Source organism: Cyprinus carpio, chromosome B18, assembly GCF_018340385.1.
Source record: "Cyprinus carpio isolate SPL01 chromosome B18, ASM1834038v1, whole genome shotgun sequence".
Classification (NCBI taxonomy): domain Eukaryota; kingdom Metazoa; phylum Chordata; class Actinopteri; order Cypriniformes; family Cyprinidae; genus Cyprinus; species Cyprinus carpio.
In genome coordinates this window covers 21,287,127-21,309,548 of record NC_056614.1, presented here as the reverse complement: position 1 = coordinate 21,309,548, position 22,422 = coordinate 21,287,127, and the positions used below count along the sequence as shown (strand labels likewise).

At 35.1% G+C, this 22,422-nt stretch overlaps 1 protein-coding gene across 1 annotated transcript; it reads left to right on the top strand.

Annotated features, from left to right (window-relative positions):
- The first annotated feature begins 665 nt into the window (after positions 1-665).
- Positions 666-22,299, top strand: LOC109111212 (protein arginine N-methyltransferase 8-B). Its single transcript, XM_042744330.1, has 10 exons — positions 666-1,554; positions 5,576-5,815; positions 7,758-7,913; positions 13,989-14,052; positions 15,401-15,543; positions 15,650-15,737; positions 16,227-16,342; positions 18,650-18,800; positions 19,614-19,735; positions 20,185-22,299. Exons 1-10 carry the CDS (start codon positions 1,486-1,488, stop codon positions 20,266-20,268), a joined length of 1,233 nt encoding a protein of 410 aa, XP_042600264.1. The 5' UTR covers positions 666-1,485; the 3' UTR covers positions 20,269-22,299.
- Positions 22,300-22,422: the final 123 nt, after the last annotated feature.

The window sequence follows — 22,422 nt, the reverse complement described above, 5'->3', positions numbered from 1 at the left end:
CCGAAAGTGGAAATAGTTTCTTTATTTATAAAACTTTTTAATTGGAAAGAAAGAAAGAAAGAAAGAAAGAAAGAAAGAAAGAATTTATTTAAAAATAATAATGAAAGATTGATAGGATGATAGTAATAATGAAAGATTGCTGAAAAGGAAAAATAATTATGATGACAAATTAACGATTCTAAAAATAAAAAAATAAAATAAAATACTAATGTCAACATGACAATAAAATATAAACTATAAAAATAAAAAGTGACATGTTTTTTTCAGCTATTGATTATAAACATTTTTAATAATGTCTCTAAAAGTGCTAATCCTTGCACTATGTTTAAGTGTGTTTAATTAGAAAGAAAGAAAGAAAGAAATTAAGAATTCATAAATAAATAAATCTTTACATAATGTATAATGACAAATAAACGATTACCAAATAATTAATAATAATAATAATAATAATAATAATAATAAATGTAAATAAAATTACTGATGCCATAATGGCTCGGAAAAATAAAACAAAAAATATAAAAAATAAAAACCTATTTCAGAATATCGACATGTCTGGGGCTTATGTGATTGTAAACATCTGAACAATGTCTCGAAAGTGCAAATAAATGAAAAGCGATAGAGAAACAGAACGCAAACTGATAAACTCCAGATGTGTTTATTTTCCGCTTATTTGAGTAGATTATTATGTGTGCACTAACTGAAGTTTACCGTGTGCGGGGGGCAGCAGCAGCACCGGGACCTGCTCAGCTCCTCATCACGTTCTGCCGGTCAGAGGATGGAGGCGAGGTGAAAACACATCTCATTGGCTCCCGCTGCTCCATTTAAAGGAATCCAACTGGTTTGTCCTTTAAGATCCTTCAGCATCCAGTAAGAGGAACTTTAAACCTTCGCTATTTTCTGAAAGGGAGCATACATTTGGGAAGATCCGATTATGAGCGTGGAGCAACGTCTTTGAGCCACTTTTATATAGGCTATAGCCTAGAATCTCATCAATGATCGACGAACGATTTCTTAGCAGCAAAAAGCAATATTTCTCGCCTCACATAAATACTAGCTTATAATAGAGAGATTTCTGTGGTGCACGAGGGATCTCTATAAGAGCTTTAAAGGGTTACTTAGGGACTGTATTCCAGATCCAAAGGATGGCGATATGAACGATTTACACTTTTATTGACCGGCTGATCTAATATTACTAAAGTCATGGAACGATGGGGCGCTTTTCTATAAGTACACAATAATTTCCCATGATATGGAGAGTTCGCCATGCGCTCCTTTGGGAACCGCTGCTGTTGGTAACTTTTATACCATGGATTCAGGAGGGCTTTCAACAAGTTTTATGGCTCGTTTATCTTCTGGAACATGATTCGAATTGATTCTGCGATTTTGTGAGGTAATTACGCGAAGGCTGCAGGATTTCTGAAGACTTTTGAATAGGTTTATGTCATTCATTTATCGCACGAGCCGGAGAAGATATCGTCGACTCTTATGGGAATTAAACACTCCTCCCGCTGTTTGCTCCTCAGGAGAAAAATGGCGGATACGGAAAGCACTGAGGTAAGCGACGTGGATTAACAGATCAAATATAAGAAGACTTAAATATGTTGTTATCATTTTGAGTTACGACCCCTTAATAGATCATATTTTGCGTTTAAAAGTAACTCTGCGTTCGAGGTTTTGAGTTTCGACGTGTTTATAACAGCGTACGAACCTACACTGAACTCTGCAGTTGGTCAACGAACTTCTAATTTTCGCGGCTCAATTTGTTTGAGGTTCCTCTCGCGCAAACCAAATAGCTTTTCCATGCCTCGCTAGCATACTTCACATGTCATTGAATTTTTATGAAATGTAAACCTATAATAAAGTGCTAAATATCGACAGTATTTGTATTTTGTCAATACTTGTCCTAAAGGAAAGTGTTGGAGCGGCGTTCTGTTGCTATGGTTACCTTTGCAGGTGCACGCGACTTATGTTCTTAAGCGCTTTCTGTTAAAATAAGCCTAACGTGTACGCTAACTGTTATGGTTATTGAAATATTTGAAAACGCTGTTGAAACGTCAAATATTTACATATACATGATAACTCACTCGCGTGCGATATTAATAGAAGCGAGCATGATCTTCCTGGAACGGATGCTTCCTAGAATGCTGCTTTGGGGTGGACAAATAGTTAAAGATCTGGGGGTTGTTTCATAAAACAAGTTTACCAAACAACCCAGGCTTATTTAAGTTATTCTGACTTATTTTGAACCAAATCAACTGACAACAAGTCAGACTAACTGAAATAAACCTGGTTTATAGGTTCAATTTCTGCAAAGGTTAACGCATTGAGTAACACAAACAACCTCAACCCCACTCCAGAGGTAGGCCCTACTGCTCCTGTGAAAAGTGTACTGTCTATGAGACACTTTACAAGCAATTCAAATTACTAATTAGTGATTGATTAGTAATTAGTCTCTTGAGCAAAGCTGCTAATGTTCTGTGATGTTGGGTCAGGGTTTGCAGAGTCTGGTCGCTGTCCTTGGTGCTGCACCTGCGTCGGGGAGAGCAGCTGTTTAAGAAATAACTTATTTACACTGATTTAAGAAGAATATCTTTTTGATTGTTTTTTTAAAAAACATCTTTCATATGAAATCCATATTAAAATATGTCAAATTTATTGCAGTCTTAAACAGTAGGCTATAAATCATGAAACATCCAAATGACTAACCTGACATAAGTTTTGTTTTAAAAATGACGTTCATTATATAGCTGAATCTTGCTTGAACATATCCCAGTGTCGACTACTTATTGATGCACTTCTGCTGCACCTTAGTGCCCATATCGGTGTGAGGCCAGAGTTTTAGTGTAGGGAAGTGAGGGCATTTACAGCTGGGCAGAAAGCTGAATATCTGAGTCATCATCCACATAGTTGGCTGGTGGTTTAATCTCAGGACTACCAAGGAGTGGAAACAATGCATGGGACGGAAAGGTTACTGAGGCTGCAATTTGGCTTTGCCACTGAGCTAAACACTTTGATGAATTCCACTTAGTGGCCTTGAACTTTAAGCAATACTCAGTGAGGGATTATCCAGCTGGAATGTATTGACATAGTCACGAAAGCATGAAATCTAATCCATGTTCATTAAGTATGAAGAAAATGGCTGTATATAAGGATGCTTTTTTTATAAGTTCCTTGAAGTTCAGCGCAGCAGTAGGTCAGCGTATAATGTCAAGGGATCTTTAAAACCCTGTGATGGATCCTGCCTGACCTCTGATACCTCTCCCAAAATAGCAAGTACACTGAAGACTGCTCTGTACTAGTGCTGTTAGTCTGTCAAACATGGATGGAACTACAATCTTAAAAATAAAGATTCCAAAAGGTTTTTTTTTACAGTAATGAGTAATGACAAAGAATTACCACTTTTGGTTCCCCAAAGAACATTTCAGTGAATAAAAGAACCATAGTTTTTTTAGGGTTAAGGACATTTTAATTATCTTAGGAACCTTTTTTCCCCACTATAAAGAGTCTTTTGTGCAATGGATAGTTTAAAAATGTTAAAGGTTCTTAATGGAACCTTAATCCCAATTAAGAATAATTTTTAAGAGTAAAGGCTTTAAATGAAACTCGCTCTGCTAAAGTGTTTGATTTTGTTTTTATTTCTGAAGTAAGACAAACATAAATCGAGATGATAGCCAAAAATTAAATACCATGGATGACTATTGAGTAATCAAATATTTTGGGATGCTATGGTATAATATATCATATAATACAATACATTACTGCATGTATGTCTTTCAAACATAAATAATACGTAAAATATTTACATATACATGACAAGTTTGCAAACCCACTCGCGTACGATATAAACCTGAATGTTTGGGTTTCAAAGGTATAAAGCTTACAGTTGTGGTTCTTGCTGCAGAAAACACCACTTAGCTCTGAAATGCACACTGGCAGTTGCAGCTTTATAAGACGATGCCCAGCCAAAGCAGAGAGGGCTGCCCATAAATCTGCAAAATTCATAAGAGCTGTTCTGAACACATTAATGATTTAGATATGCAATGCAAAACAACTCAAACTCTTAAGTTGTTCCTTGTCATAAACCTACAGTAGAAAAAAAACGCTGGCAGTTCTATTTATGAAAGGTTCCCAAGAGCATCTATTTTTCCTCTCACGCACATCAATCCAGTTATGTCACGAAAAAACTATTAGCGTTTTCAAGAGTATGGTTGAAAGGTGTAGTGTTGCTGAAATGTGCCATTTGTGGAGGTTAAAAATAGAATGTGAATGAGATTTGTTAGCTGACTGGAGGGGCAAGGACATGTGTTCCTCCTCCCATCATTCTAATAGATGCAATCCGAACACCTTTATTCGTCTTGATACAGCTGCTCTTCCCCTCTGCTGACACTCATTATTTTAAATCCCCTGAGCTGAGAGGCTACACCCCCCCCCCCCCCCCTAAATTGCAAAACAGCATATGAGATATGTAGGATATTATTAGGGCCAAACATGAAGAGTTTTGTGCTTTTATAGTAGAAAATTGTTCTGGATTAGAGGTTTTCAAACTTTACACAGCCATGGTCTGAGCATTCAGACTCTTAACTAACTCCAGGACTCTTGATATAAAAAATATGTATTTTATATTAAATAACTTTTAGTATATAAGAATACATATTAACTATATTAAGCATAACACACACACACACACACACACACACACACACACACACACACACATATATATATATATATATATATATATATACACACACACACACACACACACATTTTTCTTTTTTTTTTCTAAGAAAATTTGTATTTGTCAAAGCTTTTAGTGGCTAATGGCACTTTTATACTCATTTGTTGTCTACAGTGTGGTATAATGGTTCATTAGTATTTTCTCTGCAAGGTAGAGGAATGGCCAAGCTTCTCTGCAGGATGTAGATGTGCTAATCAGAGTCCGAGAGGCTCACCATATGTAATGCTGGTCTTAAGTCATTTCCACGCCAGTCTAACTGTCCTGTGCTCCCTTTGCTCGTAGGGCACAAACTGCCTCTGCCAGGTTTAGGAATTGCTAGAAATTTTGGGAAGGCTCTCCTGACATGATAGCAGTTTTTAAACAGCACTTAATATAGTGTCACTATTTTGCTTTTTGAAGGATCATGTACAACATTAATCTGTCACAGTTTGGGTGATATCATTAAGAACAGTCCAGGTCAATAAAATAAAATAACAAATAGTAAATAAAAAAATAACAATACAACAAAAATACGTTCTGTAATATAATAAATGATCTATAAATACATTACATTTAAATAATACAGTGACTCTATGAAACATTTGGACACTTAAAAATCTGAATGTTATTGCATTAGAAACATGTAAAACCGCATATAAAAACGGCATTTAAAAAAATGTTAGACCTTTTCTTAGCTTGGTTTAAGTGTCACAATATTTTTTAGTGCTACTGTATAGCTGTAATTATTTTTTACTACCATTTATGTTTTTATTAATTACCACGTTGTTTATTTTGGGGTAAATAAATTAGCATTTCTTTGTCAGATTCACCTGTTTAGCCATCTTTTTCCTTTTTTAGCAACAGCCCCTGAGTGCCGCCCCATCCCAGTCGGTCCAGCCATCTCCTCTGCCCAAACCAGTGTCATCGGTCCATCATGCCCAGAGGCCCACACACCCATCCCACGCACCTCACACCCCTCACTCAGCCAGCTTACCCAGTTGCCCCGGCAGAGGAAAGATGGCCAAGTTCCTCAACCCCGACGAGATGACCTCCAGGGATTACTATTTTGACTCGTACGCCCACTTCGGCATTCATGAGGTATGCGCACATCAGAGCAGCGGATGCTTGCATTTAAAAGACATGCTGAGACGTGTGATGTAGCAGGATATAAGTACTCATGGTAATCGACATCAGTCATGTTGATTTATGCCGGGAGTTATGTATAATGCAGAGTATGCAGAGAAATGGAGCAGGAGCGAGAAGTGGTGGGGGTGTCATTGAATTATAGGATGAGAGAGCAGGGAGAACAGGAGGTTCAGGCGAGACCTGCAAGATTAATTTTGTTCAGACTCATTTTTAGTATATAGGTCAGATCTTTTTCCCTTCCTTCATCTCAATGTGACAGAGGCATAGACCCAAAAAGCTGCATAGATCTGAGCAGACATGCTGTAATGGTGACAGCAAGTTTTTTACATTCTCACAGGTTGTCAGAGATCCATGTAGTAGTCTTATTTTGGTTTTTGTACAGTAATGCTAATAATAGCCATGGTTGTGAATGACTACCTGATTAATATATGTTTTTATGGTACTACAAAAAATCATGTCCAAAAAAACAAACAAAAGAAAAACAAGACAATACCATAATGCTTTTTAGTATAAGTGCTTTTAAACACACGTATAATGCCTGAATGTCAGCTAGATAGGTATATCACTACTTATTGAATTTTTATTGATTAGATTTTATAATTGCATTGTTTTATTAACCCTGTATATGTAAACCAATGAGATCTTTAAAACAGTATAGCAGACTATGTACACAAAATGCATATAAATATCAGTCGCTCTATCTCCTAATAATATGTCTTAGTAAGATGATATTTATAGTAAATGTTAATAATTTAAAGGCCTAAGAAATGTGTGTGTATCACATGATACAGAAGGCTTTATATGGTTAAACATGTTTGAATCTATTGACTAATTTGTTGGCTGTGTTTTAAAACTGAATGGTACGGTAAGATATACTAAGATATGTCCATGCCCAAAAAACATCACCATGGTGCATTTTTTCTTAAGGGTGAAGACTGAATAATTCATTGGATGAGTTTCAATACAAAGTGAGCTGCCTACCTAGACAACAATTTATATGCCCTTTACAAAAAAAGATCTAGTTAACCCATGCTGCAGTGATGTATTAGTAATGCCATGGTATTTTTATATACAGTACACACCATGCTAATGAGTTATTATCATAAAAGAATTGGTGTAGGATGTGCTAAACAATTTCAACTCAGAAAGTGCTAGTAAATTCAGCAAATATTTAAAAATAAACAGGAAGTAGAACATTGAATTAAACAGAATATTTTGAAGTAGGAAAACTAAAGTAGTATTTTCTTGTAAAATCTACTTGGCACTCAGAGTTATTATATATTACTGGCATATTGGCTGTTTATTGGTACATATAAAGCACATATTTAATGCCTTATTCTGCATGGCTGTATTTTAGTTCCAATTATCCTACCAAATATCTAAATTTAAAGGCATAGTTCACCCAAAAATGAAAATTCTGTCATAATACTTACCCACCCTCATGTCGTTCCAAACCCGTAAGACCTTTGTTCATTTTTGGAACACAAATAAAGATATTTTTGATGAAATCCGAGAGCTTTCTGACCCTGCATAGACAGCAACACAACTGATACATTCAAGGCCCCGAAAGGTAGTAAGGACATTGTTAAAATAGTCGCGTGACATCAGTGTTTCAACCGTAATTTTATGAAGCTACGAGAATACTTTTGTGTGCAAAGAAAACAAAAATAGTAACTTTATTTAACAATTTCTTTTCTTCTGTGTTAGTCTTCGCTGCACATTCAGGAGAGTACCATGATGCATTTTCATTTTTGTGTGAACTATCCCTTTCTTCCTTATTAACTATTTATAGACGGCAAATTAGGAGTTTATTGAGGCAAAGTTAATAGTTAGTTAATACTGAGAATTGGACCTTAAAATGTGACCGTGTGTACATCTGTGCATGAATGTACAGGAAATGCTTAAGGACGAAGTGAGGACGTTGACATACAGGAACTCCATGTACCATAACAAACACATCTTCAAGGACAAGATCGTGCTGGACGTGGGGAGTGGTACTGGCATCCTCTCCATGTTTGCTGCCAAGGCCGGAGCCAAGCACGTGTATGGGGTAAGAGGGCGGCCCTCCTTATGCCTAAAACCGCATGAGCCTGTAGCCTCCTACCCTGCTGGAACCATTTGCACAGCTCAAAATAGCATCATGTGTGGCAATCGCACCAAGAGCCTTTGAAGGTGTAAACGAATAATCCTCTTTTGTAGGGAAATACGATGTCATATTACCATCTACTTATTTCATAATATGGATCATAAATATAAGTTCAAAGCAGTTCAAAACAGGAAAGTGGTCTGTTTAAAAGCCATAACATCATGTGATATTCTAGTCTCTTTATACAGTATACATGTTTTTGTACTGTATATTATTGCAAACACTTGTATGTAATAACTCATTTATCATTCAGTATTCATTATATATCAGCCAATGTTAGATAATTAATTTTGCATGCTCATTTAATCATTTTTACATTTATATTACCTTTGCCATCATAATGTAATGCAATTAAAGTTAGTAAGTTTTATATATGTAGTGATTTATACATCAGATTTACAGTCAATAATAATATCAATAGTATAAATGTTTAAAAGTTAAGTTTATTTTCCATTTTTACATATTTTATTGTTTTATTTTTAATACTGTAATACTGTATTATTTTAAGACAATATTGGAGTATTTTAAGACAAATGATTCATTTTAAATTATTTGAGTATGAAAATAATGATCAGCTTATCATTATCAGCTGTATACACACACACACACACACACACACACACACACAAACACTGTCACGATGAAGACGGAATAAGATTTTATACCAGCACTATAGCATAACCACCATATAATTATTTTTTTTTCTTTTCAGGGGGCCCTTCTGTTTTTCTGTCTTGCAATACCTTCAATTTCATTCTATTTCTCTTTCTCACTTCCCGTCCTGTCCATTAAAAGCTCTCCCCTTCAATGCATTCCTCCCCAGTGGTTAGTGAGGGTTCTTAGCGGGCAGCCTTTATTGGCCGTGCTGATATATCAGGCTCTAACACACTACATTGTGAGTCTGTGGTAATTGGCTCTTTGGATAAAACTGAGAAAGAGACAGTGGAAAAAGCAGTAAAGGTCAGAAAGGCCACATTAACCATGTGGTGCTTGTTTTGCACTTTCGCTTTGAGAACTAAAGCCAAAGCTTGTTAAGCCAAGTTAGAGTAGGAGCAGAGAGAGAAACTGTGTCCTGAAAACCTCTTGGGACAGAATGTTCTGAGAGCTTTTCTCGGTTTTCAGAGGAGAGTGAACTACCTCGGGAGGCTGAGCCGCGTGCGGGTGTCAGTCTGAGCTGCAGTCTCTGCTGTAATTGAGCTGATATGATTTGCACCTCGCTGCTCTTATCCAGTTGCACTGTGATAATGAACAATTCTCTGAATGGCTTCATCATATTTAAATGCCAGAGAGCGCAAACTCTCCTCAGTGTCTATGTTATAGTGCTCATCACAAACTCAAAAATACCACTTGCTCAAAATTGCAATGCAGAATATAAACTAGATTATTACATTTTCTGAGGAAAATATGAGTGAAGCTTGCCAGCTCAAAATGCTCTGCCACAATATTCTGGCCTTTATTTCCACCTTTTTTAATGCATGAACAGACTTTGCCATGTTTGAACATGAATTGTGTCAGGGTTTCAACTGTTTAGTTATTTTAGATGTACAAAAACAGTTCATTATGCAGCAAACTGGTATTTGTTGTAATATTAATTATCTATTTAATTATTTTTTTATCGTAATCGTAAACACATTGGGTTTTAGCAGAAATAGTTGTAAAGTTTACTGTACAGTTATTCTTATTATTATTTACCTATGGTGGCTAATGAGTTTGAAGTCTTGCACATTTCACAGGAAATATCTTATGTACACATTGAAAAGTTAGGTGAATATATGGTTCTTGTCTGTCTTTTATTGTAAGTTTTCTGGATTTTTTTTCACCCACTTTACTGTCTGCCAGACAAAAACCATGTCCATAGCTCTTTAGAATAAACTTCTAACCATACACTATAACAGTGTTTCCCAATCCTGGTCCTGGAGAACCCCCAACACTGCACATTTTTGGTGTCTTTTATCTGACACACAAATTTGAGGTCTTAGAGTCTTCACGAATGAGCTGATGAGTTGAATCAGGTGTGTTTGAGTAGGGAGACATCTAAAATGTGCAGTGTTGGGGGTTCTCCAGGACCAGGATTGGGAACCACTGCACTATAAGAACAAAATCTGTAGAAAATCGTAAAAGGTATTAGTCATTTTCTTCCAGGACATTAAAGCTCCAATATGTAGGAATTTTGTAATAAAAATTCCAAAAATAACTTGCACAGTGTGATATATTTCCTCCAGTTGTGTACTTAAAATATCTCAAAAGTCTCCAAAGATTTTTTATTTCAGAGAAATTCCGATTTTAAATAACTGGCCGTCCCGAAAAAAATATGTCGCCTCTCAGTGACGCAATGTCCGCTCTATACTTTTTTTCCGGTGTAGACCATGTGATGTTCCACCACACCGGAATATCACATGGTCAAATGCGGAAGTGGTGGTTATGTTATAGCCAAGCGTATGGTTTGGTTGTCGTTGTTATGGATCACGATAACTCTTTGGCGAGTATTGAAGTGCCAGTAAAACGTAAGTTATATTGCTCTTTGTACTAAGGTAAGGATTTTTATCACGTGTGGTGACCGAGATTATGGCAGTACAATTAAATACAATCGGATATGTGTTGTTAAAAATATATTTAGTCATTACTTGCAAATGTTCGTTCAAATTTACTTTTAGAACGATTGGTTTGAGCACGTTAAACAACACGGCATTGACCATAAACACGTAACACTGCACAACATTAACCCAACAAATCATTTAACAAATTAGCTGTAAGTTGTAACGGGATAATATAGTATAACATTTCACGTTCCTTCAGTTCATTAATTATGATGACATAAAATAATACGATCATATATACAGGTAATACAAAAACCGAATAAATTACCTCATCCGTGATCATGATTCGTTTATCCAATTTAGATACATTGCTATGGTGAATGATGAAAACGCATTAAAAACGACATCTCCCATCGTCACCTGCTTCATAGCCTCATCAAGCTTCGCCTTTGTTATTGTTGGAAATGCGCCCTCTTGTGGTCAATTACAAAAGTCACATACTGGAGCTTTAACAGTTAAGTTTACAGACATATTTTTTAACCCTTTAGTATGTGCAATACCACCTTAGCAAACCCTATAATTACCACATTAGTTAAAAAAATTATTGTATTTATATATATTTATTTTTATAAATTATTTAAAAAATATTTTAAACTGAATAGTTTGTTTCGAAGTGGTTGGCAGCTGGATACATATTTCAGGGTTTCCACAGGTCATGGAATTTATGGAATATCATGGAATTTTAAAAGGTCTAAGGCAGGGACTTTTATATTTTTTTGTCGAAGTCATGGAATATCAGGGATTTATTTTTTGTCGCTTTAAATTTTAGTTTCCATTTATCAAAATGTACTTTTTCTATACCGTATTTTTTTTTAATCGCATTGTTTCATGCATTTTGCCTATTGTTATGGTTAGGCAGCTATTTTTCTGTGCCATTTTATTCCCTTCCCACTTGTCAACTGGCAATCACTTAAGTCAAATACAGTCACCAGGCTGTACCTGTTAACTAATGCTGGGTACACACCACAAGATAATCGGGCTGATTTTGGGCCAATTTCTCCACTTCTGACAATCCTAGGTAATGTCCCGATTATCTTGGTGGTTCTTAAGATTATCTTATCATATTTTCCTGTGGTGTGAGGTGTGTTAAAAACCACCAAATTTGCTCGGAAGAACGTCGGAGGTGCCCCGATCGTGAATCGTAAATATTCAACATGTTGTATATTTTCGATCAGAATTCCTGATGTGTGGGGGGGAACCCCGAGGACACCACACACTAAAGGAAGCAAAACGGTTAAATCTAGGATTTATTTCCCTCATATTTGTGGTCTCTCACAGTTTGAAGATCTTATAAGATTTTAAAAATCTTTTAGTGTGTTCCCAGCATAAGGCAAGCATACCAGCAAAATTGAAATTTCAGGAGGTTTGGCTACAAAATGACCACTTAAAAGACTGGGTGTTAAAAGTAGATGACAGAAAAACTAACTAACAGTGAAAAGCAACAAATAAAAAATAAAACATAAATAAAAAATTGTGTGTATGTGTTTAACTTAGTTTTGTCAAAATCATGGGTTTTAACTCCTAGGGAATATATAAACTTATAAAATGTATAGCATAAAATGCAATATAACCGGCTTCAGGTAAGAGCATCTGCCAAATTCATAAATGGAAATGTAAAATATTCATGGTCTACAAATAGCTCATGACTTTGTGGATGTTCATGATGTTTAAAACTAGATAATTATTTGTTTTCACATGTAACTTGCACCTATAACTTGGTAAATTATCATAAATGAATTTTGACTCAGTCCTTAGTTTGCAAAAAAGTTTTAGTAATGCATTTACACGAGAAGTGTATAGGACTTTAATTTTGTGACTGTATTATTTATCTGTACAAAAAGTTGTCTAAATGATCTTTTTAGCAGTTTTAAATTGCTGTTTTACAATAGGTGGATAAACTCATGGTTATGTTACCTGCATAATTATTTTCATTGGAAACAGTCCTTTTATGTCCTACAAATACCATGCAAAACATCTTAAATTTGTCATGACATGAGAATACAGTGGAAATTAGCACAGTAAGTTACCTTTTTGATTGAGCTACTTGATTGAAACATGTTCTTTCAAAATTAAAACAAAGAGTTAAGCCAAAGGGTAACTGTTTTTAAGTTTGAACCATAAACCTGATAATTTGGTGCTAAATTAAAATGGTGTCAAATCACACTAAATTGTTTAAATGAAAGGAACATCAAAAATCAGTTTGAGTGCATTAACATAATTCTGCAATCTCATGGCTGTAATTTTGAAACAGTGTCTATTTTAACATTTACGTTGGTACAAATACTCATAGACTTCCAATGTACTGTGAACAGTTTTACAAACTGAAGCAAAAGTCAAATTATTTTCTTGGATGACATGTATTGAACCAGGAAAAGTCCATTAATGCTTAGCAAAATATTTCTGAATGAACAAAGCATGCTAGTAGCTGTTGAGCTACTAAAATGGATATTTTCACCAAATAACTCAAACTGTGAATGAAAGAAAGAGATAAAATCATCTTGTTAAAAGTTGTCTTCTTCGCAAAGTTTTGCCCTTGATCTCTGTTTACCGCAGCCCAGGCCCAGGCACTTTCCTCTCGCCTTGATCGTGTACATCAAGCACATTTCTTTTGAGATTGGAAATGTGCTGACTGTGTTATAGCCTTCTCTGATTACTTTTAAACTTAATGCTGACCCACTGCAGTACGTGAAACGTTTCCAGAAACAGGTGGGCCTGCCATGTATGTTCTGATTGTTTGTCAGTTGAAGCGAAGCTGACTGACTCCCTGTGCTCCACTGGAGTTGACGGCAATGGCTATGGACACTAACGATGGCTGGGAAAACACAAGGGACTTCACGAGGCAGAGGGATCTGTGCTGTCTGGAATCAGCCTCTCACTTATACAGCTGACGGCTTCCTACTTAATCTCTCCTCTTCCCTTTAGCCTCGGGCCACTGACAGCCCCGTTACTCTGTGTGCTCGTTTACGTATAGTTCTGTCTGACAACGGGACAGGAATCTGGTTTGTGAATGCTAAATAGGGCTCTTTGGGTGGCTGGAGGCTGATCAGAGGAACATGTCTAATGGGTAGGACTGCAAGTTGCAAGAATCATAAGCTTTCGATGTTGAGAGACTGTAAGGGGAAGGAAACCGTCTGTGCATGTCATCAACAACAAGATACACTAGCGTTTAAAAGTTTGGGGTCTGTACAATTTTTTTTCTCCAAAAAAATTATTTTATTCATCAAGGATTCAAATCACACTAATTGGAAGAATCAGTTTCAGTCTTGTCTGAAAGAGGATATAAGGCTAGAGAAGGTAATAAGAGGTCTACCAGCTATAACAGAATCACAAACTAGAAAGTTTAAATCTTCATGTTGTTCTGTTTTTTTTCCCCCTTCCTCAGATTGAATGCTCAAGTATATCAGAATACTCTGAGAAAATCATCAAGGCCAATCACCTGGACAGTGGTAAGCAGATATGACGTGTGTAGGTATTGTATAAGTATGTGTTGCTGTGTAGTTAACTTACTTGTGTGGGTGTGTGAGAAAAACAGAATGACAAATAGGATGAGACATCGACAGGATAAAGAGTGGTTGTCAAGCGTTCTTCTATTCAGCCTCCTAAATATACATAATTTAAAACCTCTGCAGTATTTGAATATTAAGAGAGAATTTAAACTGTAAATGTTCAGTATGATTCATAATAAATATAAATGATAAAATGATTATCAAGGACAAGGTCTTCCCAAAAAAAGACATTTATTATTTATTTTTGTCTCATTTTCAAATTAAAAATAACACTACCATTCAAAAGTTAGGGGTCTTTTTTTATGTTTTCGAAAGATTTTATGCTTATCATGGCAAAATACAATAGAAACAGTACTTTTTTAAAATATTACTGTTGTCTATTTTAATACATTTAAATATAACATTTAAATATAATTTATTCCTGTGATGGCAAAGCTGAGTTTTCAGCATCATTGCCTCAGTCTTCAGTGTCACATGATCCTTCAGAAATCATTCTGTATGCTGATTTGGTTATCAAGAATAATTTCCTACAATTTTCAGTGTTGAAAACAGTTGTGCTGCTTAACATTTTGTGGAACAGAATGTTTAAAATAACAGCATTTATTTAATATATATATATATATATATATATATATATATATATATTGTAACAATGTAAATTCTTTAGTGTCAATTGTGACCCATTTAATGCATCCTTGCTGAATAGAAATATTAATTTCTTTCAATAGATAAATTAAAAACTCTTGTTGACCATAAAACAAAATAGATTTAGTTAATAATGAAAGTGCTGGTTTACTGGAAAACACAAAATGCTCTCTCTCTTTCTCTCACTCTGTCTCTCTCTCTCTCTCTCTCTCTCTCTCTCTCTCTCTCTCTCTCTCTCTCTCTCTCTATGGCTAAAACATATTTTTATTAGTACAATTGCTGCCCTGTGTGAGTGTTCGTAGTCATAAAAACATGTCATAGTCAAATTAAACATTTCACTTTCTGTATGTTTTCAGGTAGCCTTTAGTTAGCAAGAAAACAGTATATTTCTAATAGTTTAAGGCTCTTCCTATTAGCTAGAACGAGACATTGCTATAACATGATGCTCCATTTTTGATCAGGTGTTTAGACCACTGCAGTATCTTTTTTTGAGAGTTCAACAAAAGCTGATGCTGCAATCTTAGCTGGAGTCTCTCTGACATACACGCATGGTTTGACCCACATCTTTTAACTGGCCTTAAAAATTCAAAGAGTAGAAAGGATCTGTCAAGTGTCTGTATGGCCTTATTTGTCTGTGTTCCAGTTATAACCATCTTTAAAGGGAAAGTGGAAGAGACAGAGCTGCCGGTAGATCAGGTGGACATTATCATCTCAGAGTGGATGGGTTATTGCCTTTTTTATGAGTCCATGCTCAACACAGTCATCTACGCCAGAGATAAATGGCTGGTCAGTGTTTATGTGTGTGTAGTACAGAACGTACGTGTGAGTGTGTGTACTTTATATACAGCCAGTGTCTCTACAGAATGAACAGTCACACTGTTTTTATCTTTAGAAACCTGGAGGTCTGATGTTCCCAGACAGGGCTGCTCTATATGTGGTGGCCATTGAAGACAGACAGTACAAGGACTTCAAGATTCACTGTGAGTCCCAAAACACGCACACAAAAACATCTCATATTCTTAAAGGAGGGTTTTATCTATCCAAATACAATCATGTTTTCACATTTCTAAGCTGATACAATAAAATAGGTCTATAATACTGCAAATACATTTAAAATGTCATGTTTGTCATTAATAATACATATATTAATAATACATTATGTCATGTTTGTTCTATTTGAATGCATGGTAGATGAAAAGTTAGAAATATGTAAGATCTAACTTGGTTAGATATAATGAGATTTAACTTTTACAGATTTTCTTCAAGCTGTTAAAGTGTGTAAGAGAAAATTGACCATAGGACAGCTTATGCTAATGCCTTCTTCAATGCATATATCATTCACTATACATGTGGATTCAAATACATTTTGAGACATGTAATCAAGTGCTTATTTTTACATACTTGTAGAGTATTTTTTGGGCCTTAGTTATGCTGTTTATCAAAAATCAAATGATTTTATGTTTGAGCAGGGTGGGAGAACGTTTATGGTTTTGACATGACCTGCATCAGGAACGTAGCTATGAAAGAACCACTGGTGGACATCGTGGACTCAAAACAAGTGGTATCCAACGCCTGCCTGATCAAGGTCAGCCGTTAAAACACTTCACAGAAGTCATGTACTGTATGTGCGTTTCTCACTGGATGAGAAGCTCAAGTGAGATCCACAGAGAATACAGCAGCATTAGTATGTAACTGATCATTAGCTGTATCACTGAGTGTGACAGTTACATAATGATCCATTGAAATGCAATTTCATTTCATTATAAACCACTGGAGAAGGTGCTGATTAGATGATTATTGGCTGAATCGGATTCATCAAGCCTAGAAATTTTAGGGCTCCACAGATGGACTGTGAAATGCATCTGCAAACCTCTCATTTTAACTGCTGAAAGATAATATGAAAAAATATATTTGAAACAAAAGGCTTTTTCAGCTTTTTACAGATATAAATTTAGCATCTCTGTCACAACTGATCCGATTTAAAACTTTGATGTAAATCAGAGAACAATTTGACATATAATGACATTCATGCATTTTAGGTGCCACTTAATTGGCCAAATACCATTTGGAGTCATTCCTTTTTCTACTGATTGAAGCGTGTCCTGAACTGACCTTAGAGGAAATTATATCGTGATAATTCAGCCTATTCTACTCCAGTCTTTCTTTAAAGTTTCACTAAAGTAACTTATTTTAAAGATCAGATCTGCCAAATGAAGCAGAGCTGGGACATAATGGATGAAGGCACTTAAATTAAGTGGTGAATGGAAGTGTGACGCACACACACTGTTGGTTTGTTTGATATAGTGATTAATGCTCCATGTCAAACTTTGATCTTTATAACTTAATCTAAAGTAGATCGGACACGTTTACAAATGGGAGACTCGATGTCTAATGGAAAGTGAGAGTGAGAGGAATATAAAACAACAGAGAAAGAGAGAAAGGTTTACACTTAAATAAGTTTCCAGTTGTTTTTTCAGGTAAATATATCAGAGGTGGAGGCAGGGCTCAGTTTACTGTCGGGAAATGATGGAGTCTGAAACAACTGATCCAAGAGCAGTAATAACATCCTAACATGATTATCGAAATGCTAGCAGTACAGTATGACATCTCAGAAGAAGAGATTGATGCTGAACTTTTTTACTCTCTCCCACAGTAAAGAGAAATTACTAAAGAGATCTCTTTAATATTTAATGTTTCTCCTGGACAACATTGAGATTAAATGGAGAAGTCTCCTGCTTTTCAGGTTAATCTCAAGAGCCCAATATTTTCACATACATCTCCTCCGATGTCACATACTGTGTTCAGAAGATACTAAAGTCGCCAATGAAGAGTCAAAGATCTCTGATTTTTTTCATAGAAGTAATATTGACAGAGATATTTAGACATTTGTGACAGAAAAATGCATTTAAAAAAATCAGTGGAGTTTGTGATGGCACCCGGTGGCTGTTTGTGGTATAACGCCATAAATAAAATATCAACTTCAGATTTGGAACATAACTTATTTAGACATAAAGCTTTCATTTTATAGCAATTTTGGATTCAAAAATATTTTGAAAAATATTTATTTTATATGAAATAAAATAAAAATGGCACAGTGCATTTTCTTAACTGTAAATTTAAACTTCTTTAACTTTTTGATACTTTAATATTTTGAAATGATTCCACTTCTGCAATAATCTGCAGATTGTCTTCTTAAAAAAGACTCCAGCCTTAGGTCTGTATTCCAAAGTGTCCATGAATTATAACAATTTAAGTTTGAATAGTGCACTTTCATATCTATATTCAAAAATGGAGGGTGACACTTAAAGGGTTAAAGGTTTAGCCCTCTCTCAGGTCATCCAAGATATAGATGAGTTGATTCACCATCAGATTTGGAAGAATTTAGCATTTACATCACTTGTTCACCAATGGATGCTCTGCAGTGAATGGGTGCCGTCAGAATGAGAGTCCAAACAGCTGATAAAAACAATAATCTAGAATTAATCCACAATTTTTTTAACTTCAAACCACTGTTTCCAGCTAAAATATGAGTCCTCTATTCATAATATTGCTTTCTCAAGATAAGGTCATCTTGTCTGAATCAGGAGAGAAATATGCACAGATCAAGCACCATTTACAAGCCAAAACAACACCATTTTAAACAAATATACCAGTGGATTTTGATGTGAGAGGACAACAGGGGATGGACTTTTGGATATAAGCAATGGTTAAAAGTAAAAATGCCTTAATGATAGATTTTCATTTACATTTTGGATGACCTGAGGGCAAGTACATTTTCAACAATTTTTTATTTTTGGCTAAAATATTCCTTTAAAAGAAACCCAGCTGAGAATGCCATTAAGTTTCTTAGGCCATGCAATAGCAACTTTAAGCTTTCCTCATCTTTTCTCAGGAAGTGGACATCTACACAGTGAAGCCAGAGGAACTGTCCTTCACCTCCTCGTTCTGTCTGCAGATCCAGAGGAATGATTATGTCCACGCTCTGGTCACCTACTTCAATATCGAATTCACCAAGTGTCATAAAAAGACTGGCTTCTCCACAGGTGTCCTGTTTTATACTTCTCTAGGTTCTGCATCTTGGATCACAATACTTTGTGGTTGATGTCTGCCCTCAAGTGGCTCAGTTTTGACATAGCACTTCCAAAGGCATTGAACCAAAATAGGCAACAAGAATAAAGTAAACAGATTTCTAAAATGAAAACCAGCTACATACATACAGTGATCTGAGAGCTCTGTTAATGTCTATTGACCTTTGAGGTTCAGTATTGCTCAGTCAGCACATATGTTTCCTTCTTATGGGTAGAAGCACAAGTTCTCTTTTGTTTGGCAAGAAAACTAACACTCAGACACCGTCTCAGGTCCTTATTTTCTCTTTAATTCACATACATAGCATTTGCATCTTTTTTTGGTAGTGGTCTTGAAAGAAATACAGGCTTAGAGAGGTTTATGTCTGGCAAGGCTTTAAAATCTGAATTTGTGAAGTGAATCTGTCAGCATTAGTATAAGATTCACTGTTGTATTTTATGTTGTATATTTTTATGTCTATTTGAAAAAAAAAACACATACACACACAGTCAGGACGATCATGACCCTGTAATATTGATCAGCTCACTGTAGTTCATTCTTCTTATTGCATGGCTGCTTCTGAAATAATTATATACTTTGACATGAAATATAGATTTAGATAATAAAGTTTAAATTATATATAGGCTATGGAGCCTGGAGTGTTCAGTTGATGCAATTATATTTGACCTCAGAATCCAATAACTGATCAATCAGAATCAAGTGTTTCAGACAGTAGCGTAACAATGTGTTATATATTTAATATTTTATTGTATATATTTTCTCTACCATAGCACCAGATGCCCCATACACACACTGGAAGCAGACAGTGTTTTATCTGGAGGAATACTTGACTGTGAAAAGAGGAGAGGAGATAGTCGGAACTGTCAGCATGAAGCCAAACGAGAAGAACGCAGTAAGAACCCACCTAATGAATAATAAAAAAAATAAAAAAAATGCTTTTAAGACCCATTTTATTTTATTTTATTTTATTTTAGATAGTCAGTTATATATTAACTTATTTATTAACTTTTAGTTAATAAAAGTATATCCAAAAATATGCTTTCCATATGTTTTTTTAAATATATATATATATATATCAATAGAAAATCTTATTGACCCAAAACAAAACAAATATATATATTTATAATATATATACTGTAATATATATACAGAATTTTGCTGTAATGTTATAAAAGTCTCTTAAATTAATCCACACAGAATAAAAGTATTACCTTCTTTTGAAAATAATAATAATAATGCCCCCAAACTTTTGAATGGTACTGTATAATTCAATGCAACTTTCTTATATAGTTTATTTCTAATAATTAAAATGCATTTTAACTTTCTTGTTTATCTATCCAGCGTGATCTGGACTTTACCTTTGAGCTGGATTTTAAAGGTCAGCTATGTGATGCCGCTATCGCTCATGACTATAAGATGCGCTAAGTATCCAGCAGTGGCGAGAGACGGTTTGTGACAGTACTCAGAGAAGCACAGGCAGGGGCTGCTCCGGATCACAGCTACAGCCCTACTGCTGGGAACAGACACAGACCGAGAGAAAGACCAGCACAGAAGTTGTTATCTCTGGGAGTCTTGCCAACGTTTCTGGAGTGGAGTGGCACTTCTAGCAATAGCAGCCTTGCCTTCGCCGACTCTAGCCTGCACTAGTACGCCATCTCTCCGACTGTTCAGGGGCCAACTATGACTACACCCCTCTGCAAACAAAAGAATGTCATGCTCTTATGAATGTTAAGTGTTAGTTTATGGTTACTTTGCTTTTAGATTAGAAGTGTGAGATAAGATATTTAATACTGAAGGTTGTGCTTCCAAGTCCAGGCATTAAAAATATGTCGATTTAACATATATTATGAGAATAACTCCACTTACATAGTAATAATTCATTTGCTGGACTTGAATAATTTCAATGCAGTAAAGTAAGTGATCTTTTTATTTAAATCAGGTTTTAACAAAAATCCAGGTAATTCTCAGAAAAGAGTAGTTTTTTGCTAGAAATAATCCATTGCTTACTTAAATATCATTGGCCAATGCTAAGAACAATATTTTTTTTCCCTGTAAAGCCTTAATAATGTTTTTTTTTTTTTTGCACCTACAAGATTGGCAAATACAACTAATGCTTTACAAAGCTTATATACATAAATACATAAATATTGATGAAGTCTATAAGAAAAACCTTGTGGTGAAACATTTTTATTTCACCACAATGTTTTACTAAAAATATCAATTATGTTTAAATGTCATGGCATAATCAGCATTTTTATTATACATAGACCATAAAAGAATATTTACATTTCAATAAAAGCTAAATTTAGCTATTATTATATTATATACTATTATATATAATTGCATGGCAGTTTCATGCTGCACTAAAAACTAAACTTTTTCAGATATTATTTATGTTTGATTTTAAAATGTCTGTGAATTACACACCAAATGTAATTTTATAATATAAAATCATTAGGGTTCTGCATCCTATTAATTATAAGTATATAGTACATTGTGTGGACACCATGTCCTGAGAAGATTCAGTGCGTCGATAACAGTTATAAGCCAAAAAAAAAAAAAAATGTTTCTTGCTTATGATTATCAGATGAAAACAAATCAGATGCTAATAATGGAAATTACAAGATAAAAAGACTGATTGCAATACCCTGATGTGGTAAAATTGTACATTTGTTTTTCTAGTAACTTTATGAGACTGCAATATGTAGTGTTAGTATTATTTATGATGCTAGGTGTGTGTAATTACATTTCAACTTACATCTGCTACCTGAGCACAGAGATGAAAATAGAAAAAGAGAAACAGCACATGATACATATCAAAATATAGATGGCATGTGAAATGCTGGCTCTGTCTGCGGTGAGATCTTGATGAGCTGGACTCAGATGGCACCTGCTGCTCTTCACCTGTGCTCTTATTAGAGTCTTTGCCAAGGCATGACTGGGATCGTCCCGGTCCATCTGTGACCCCCGTGTCACAGCTGATTACACTGTTCAAGTCCTCACCAAAGACATTCAGTTCACTTGCAAAGCACATTGTTCATTATGCGTTATTGTTCATAGTTTGTTTTTAGTATAGGTGTTTATCTGATCCCTTGGTGGAATATTGTGCGATATTGGAAAGTGTGAATAACTATCTTCTCTGTGCAAGGAATGTTTTTCAGCTGGGTGTTTGGTATTGTATTTGAGGTTTACATGTTAAAAAATGTTTATTATGATTATTCTGCCATGATTTGAGCATCTATCAAGATAATAGTAAATAAAATAGCTGTAAACGAATTAAAGCTACGTAAAATGTTTATAGGTGTAAAATAGCATGCATCTGAAAGCATATTTGGCTGTTTATTAAGACATGTTGCTGTTGTGATAAAAACATGAAAGTGAAACAAAAAAGTCTGAACATTTCTGAAACGTTGGTGATGTAAGATGGTAAAGCAAATAAAAGTCATTTGTCCATTATGAGGTGTAATGCTTGATTGTGCTCTAGTCTAAATGTAGTACCAATTGTAGTCCACAAGGGGGCTTGAAAGGATTATAAATATAAAACAAATGACACAAGTCTATTTGAAGTACTTACGCTGA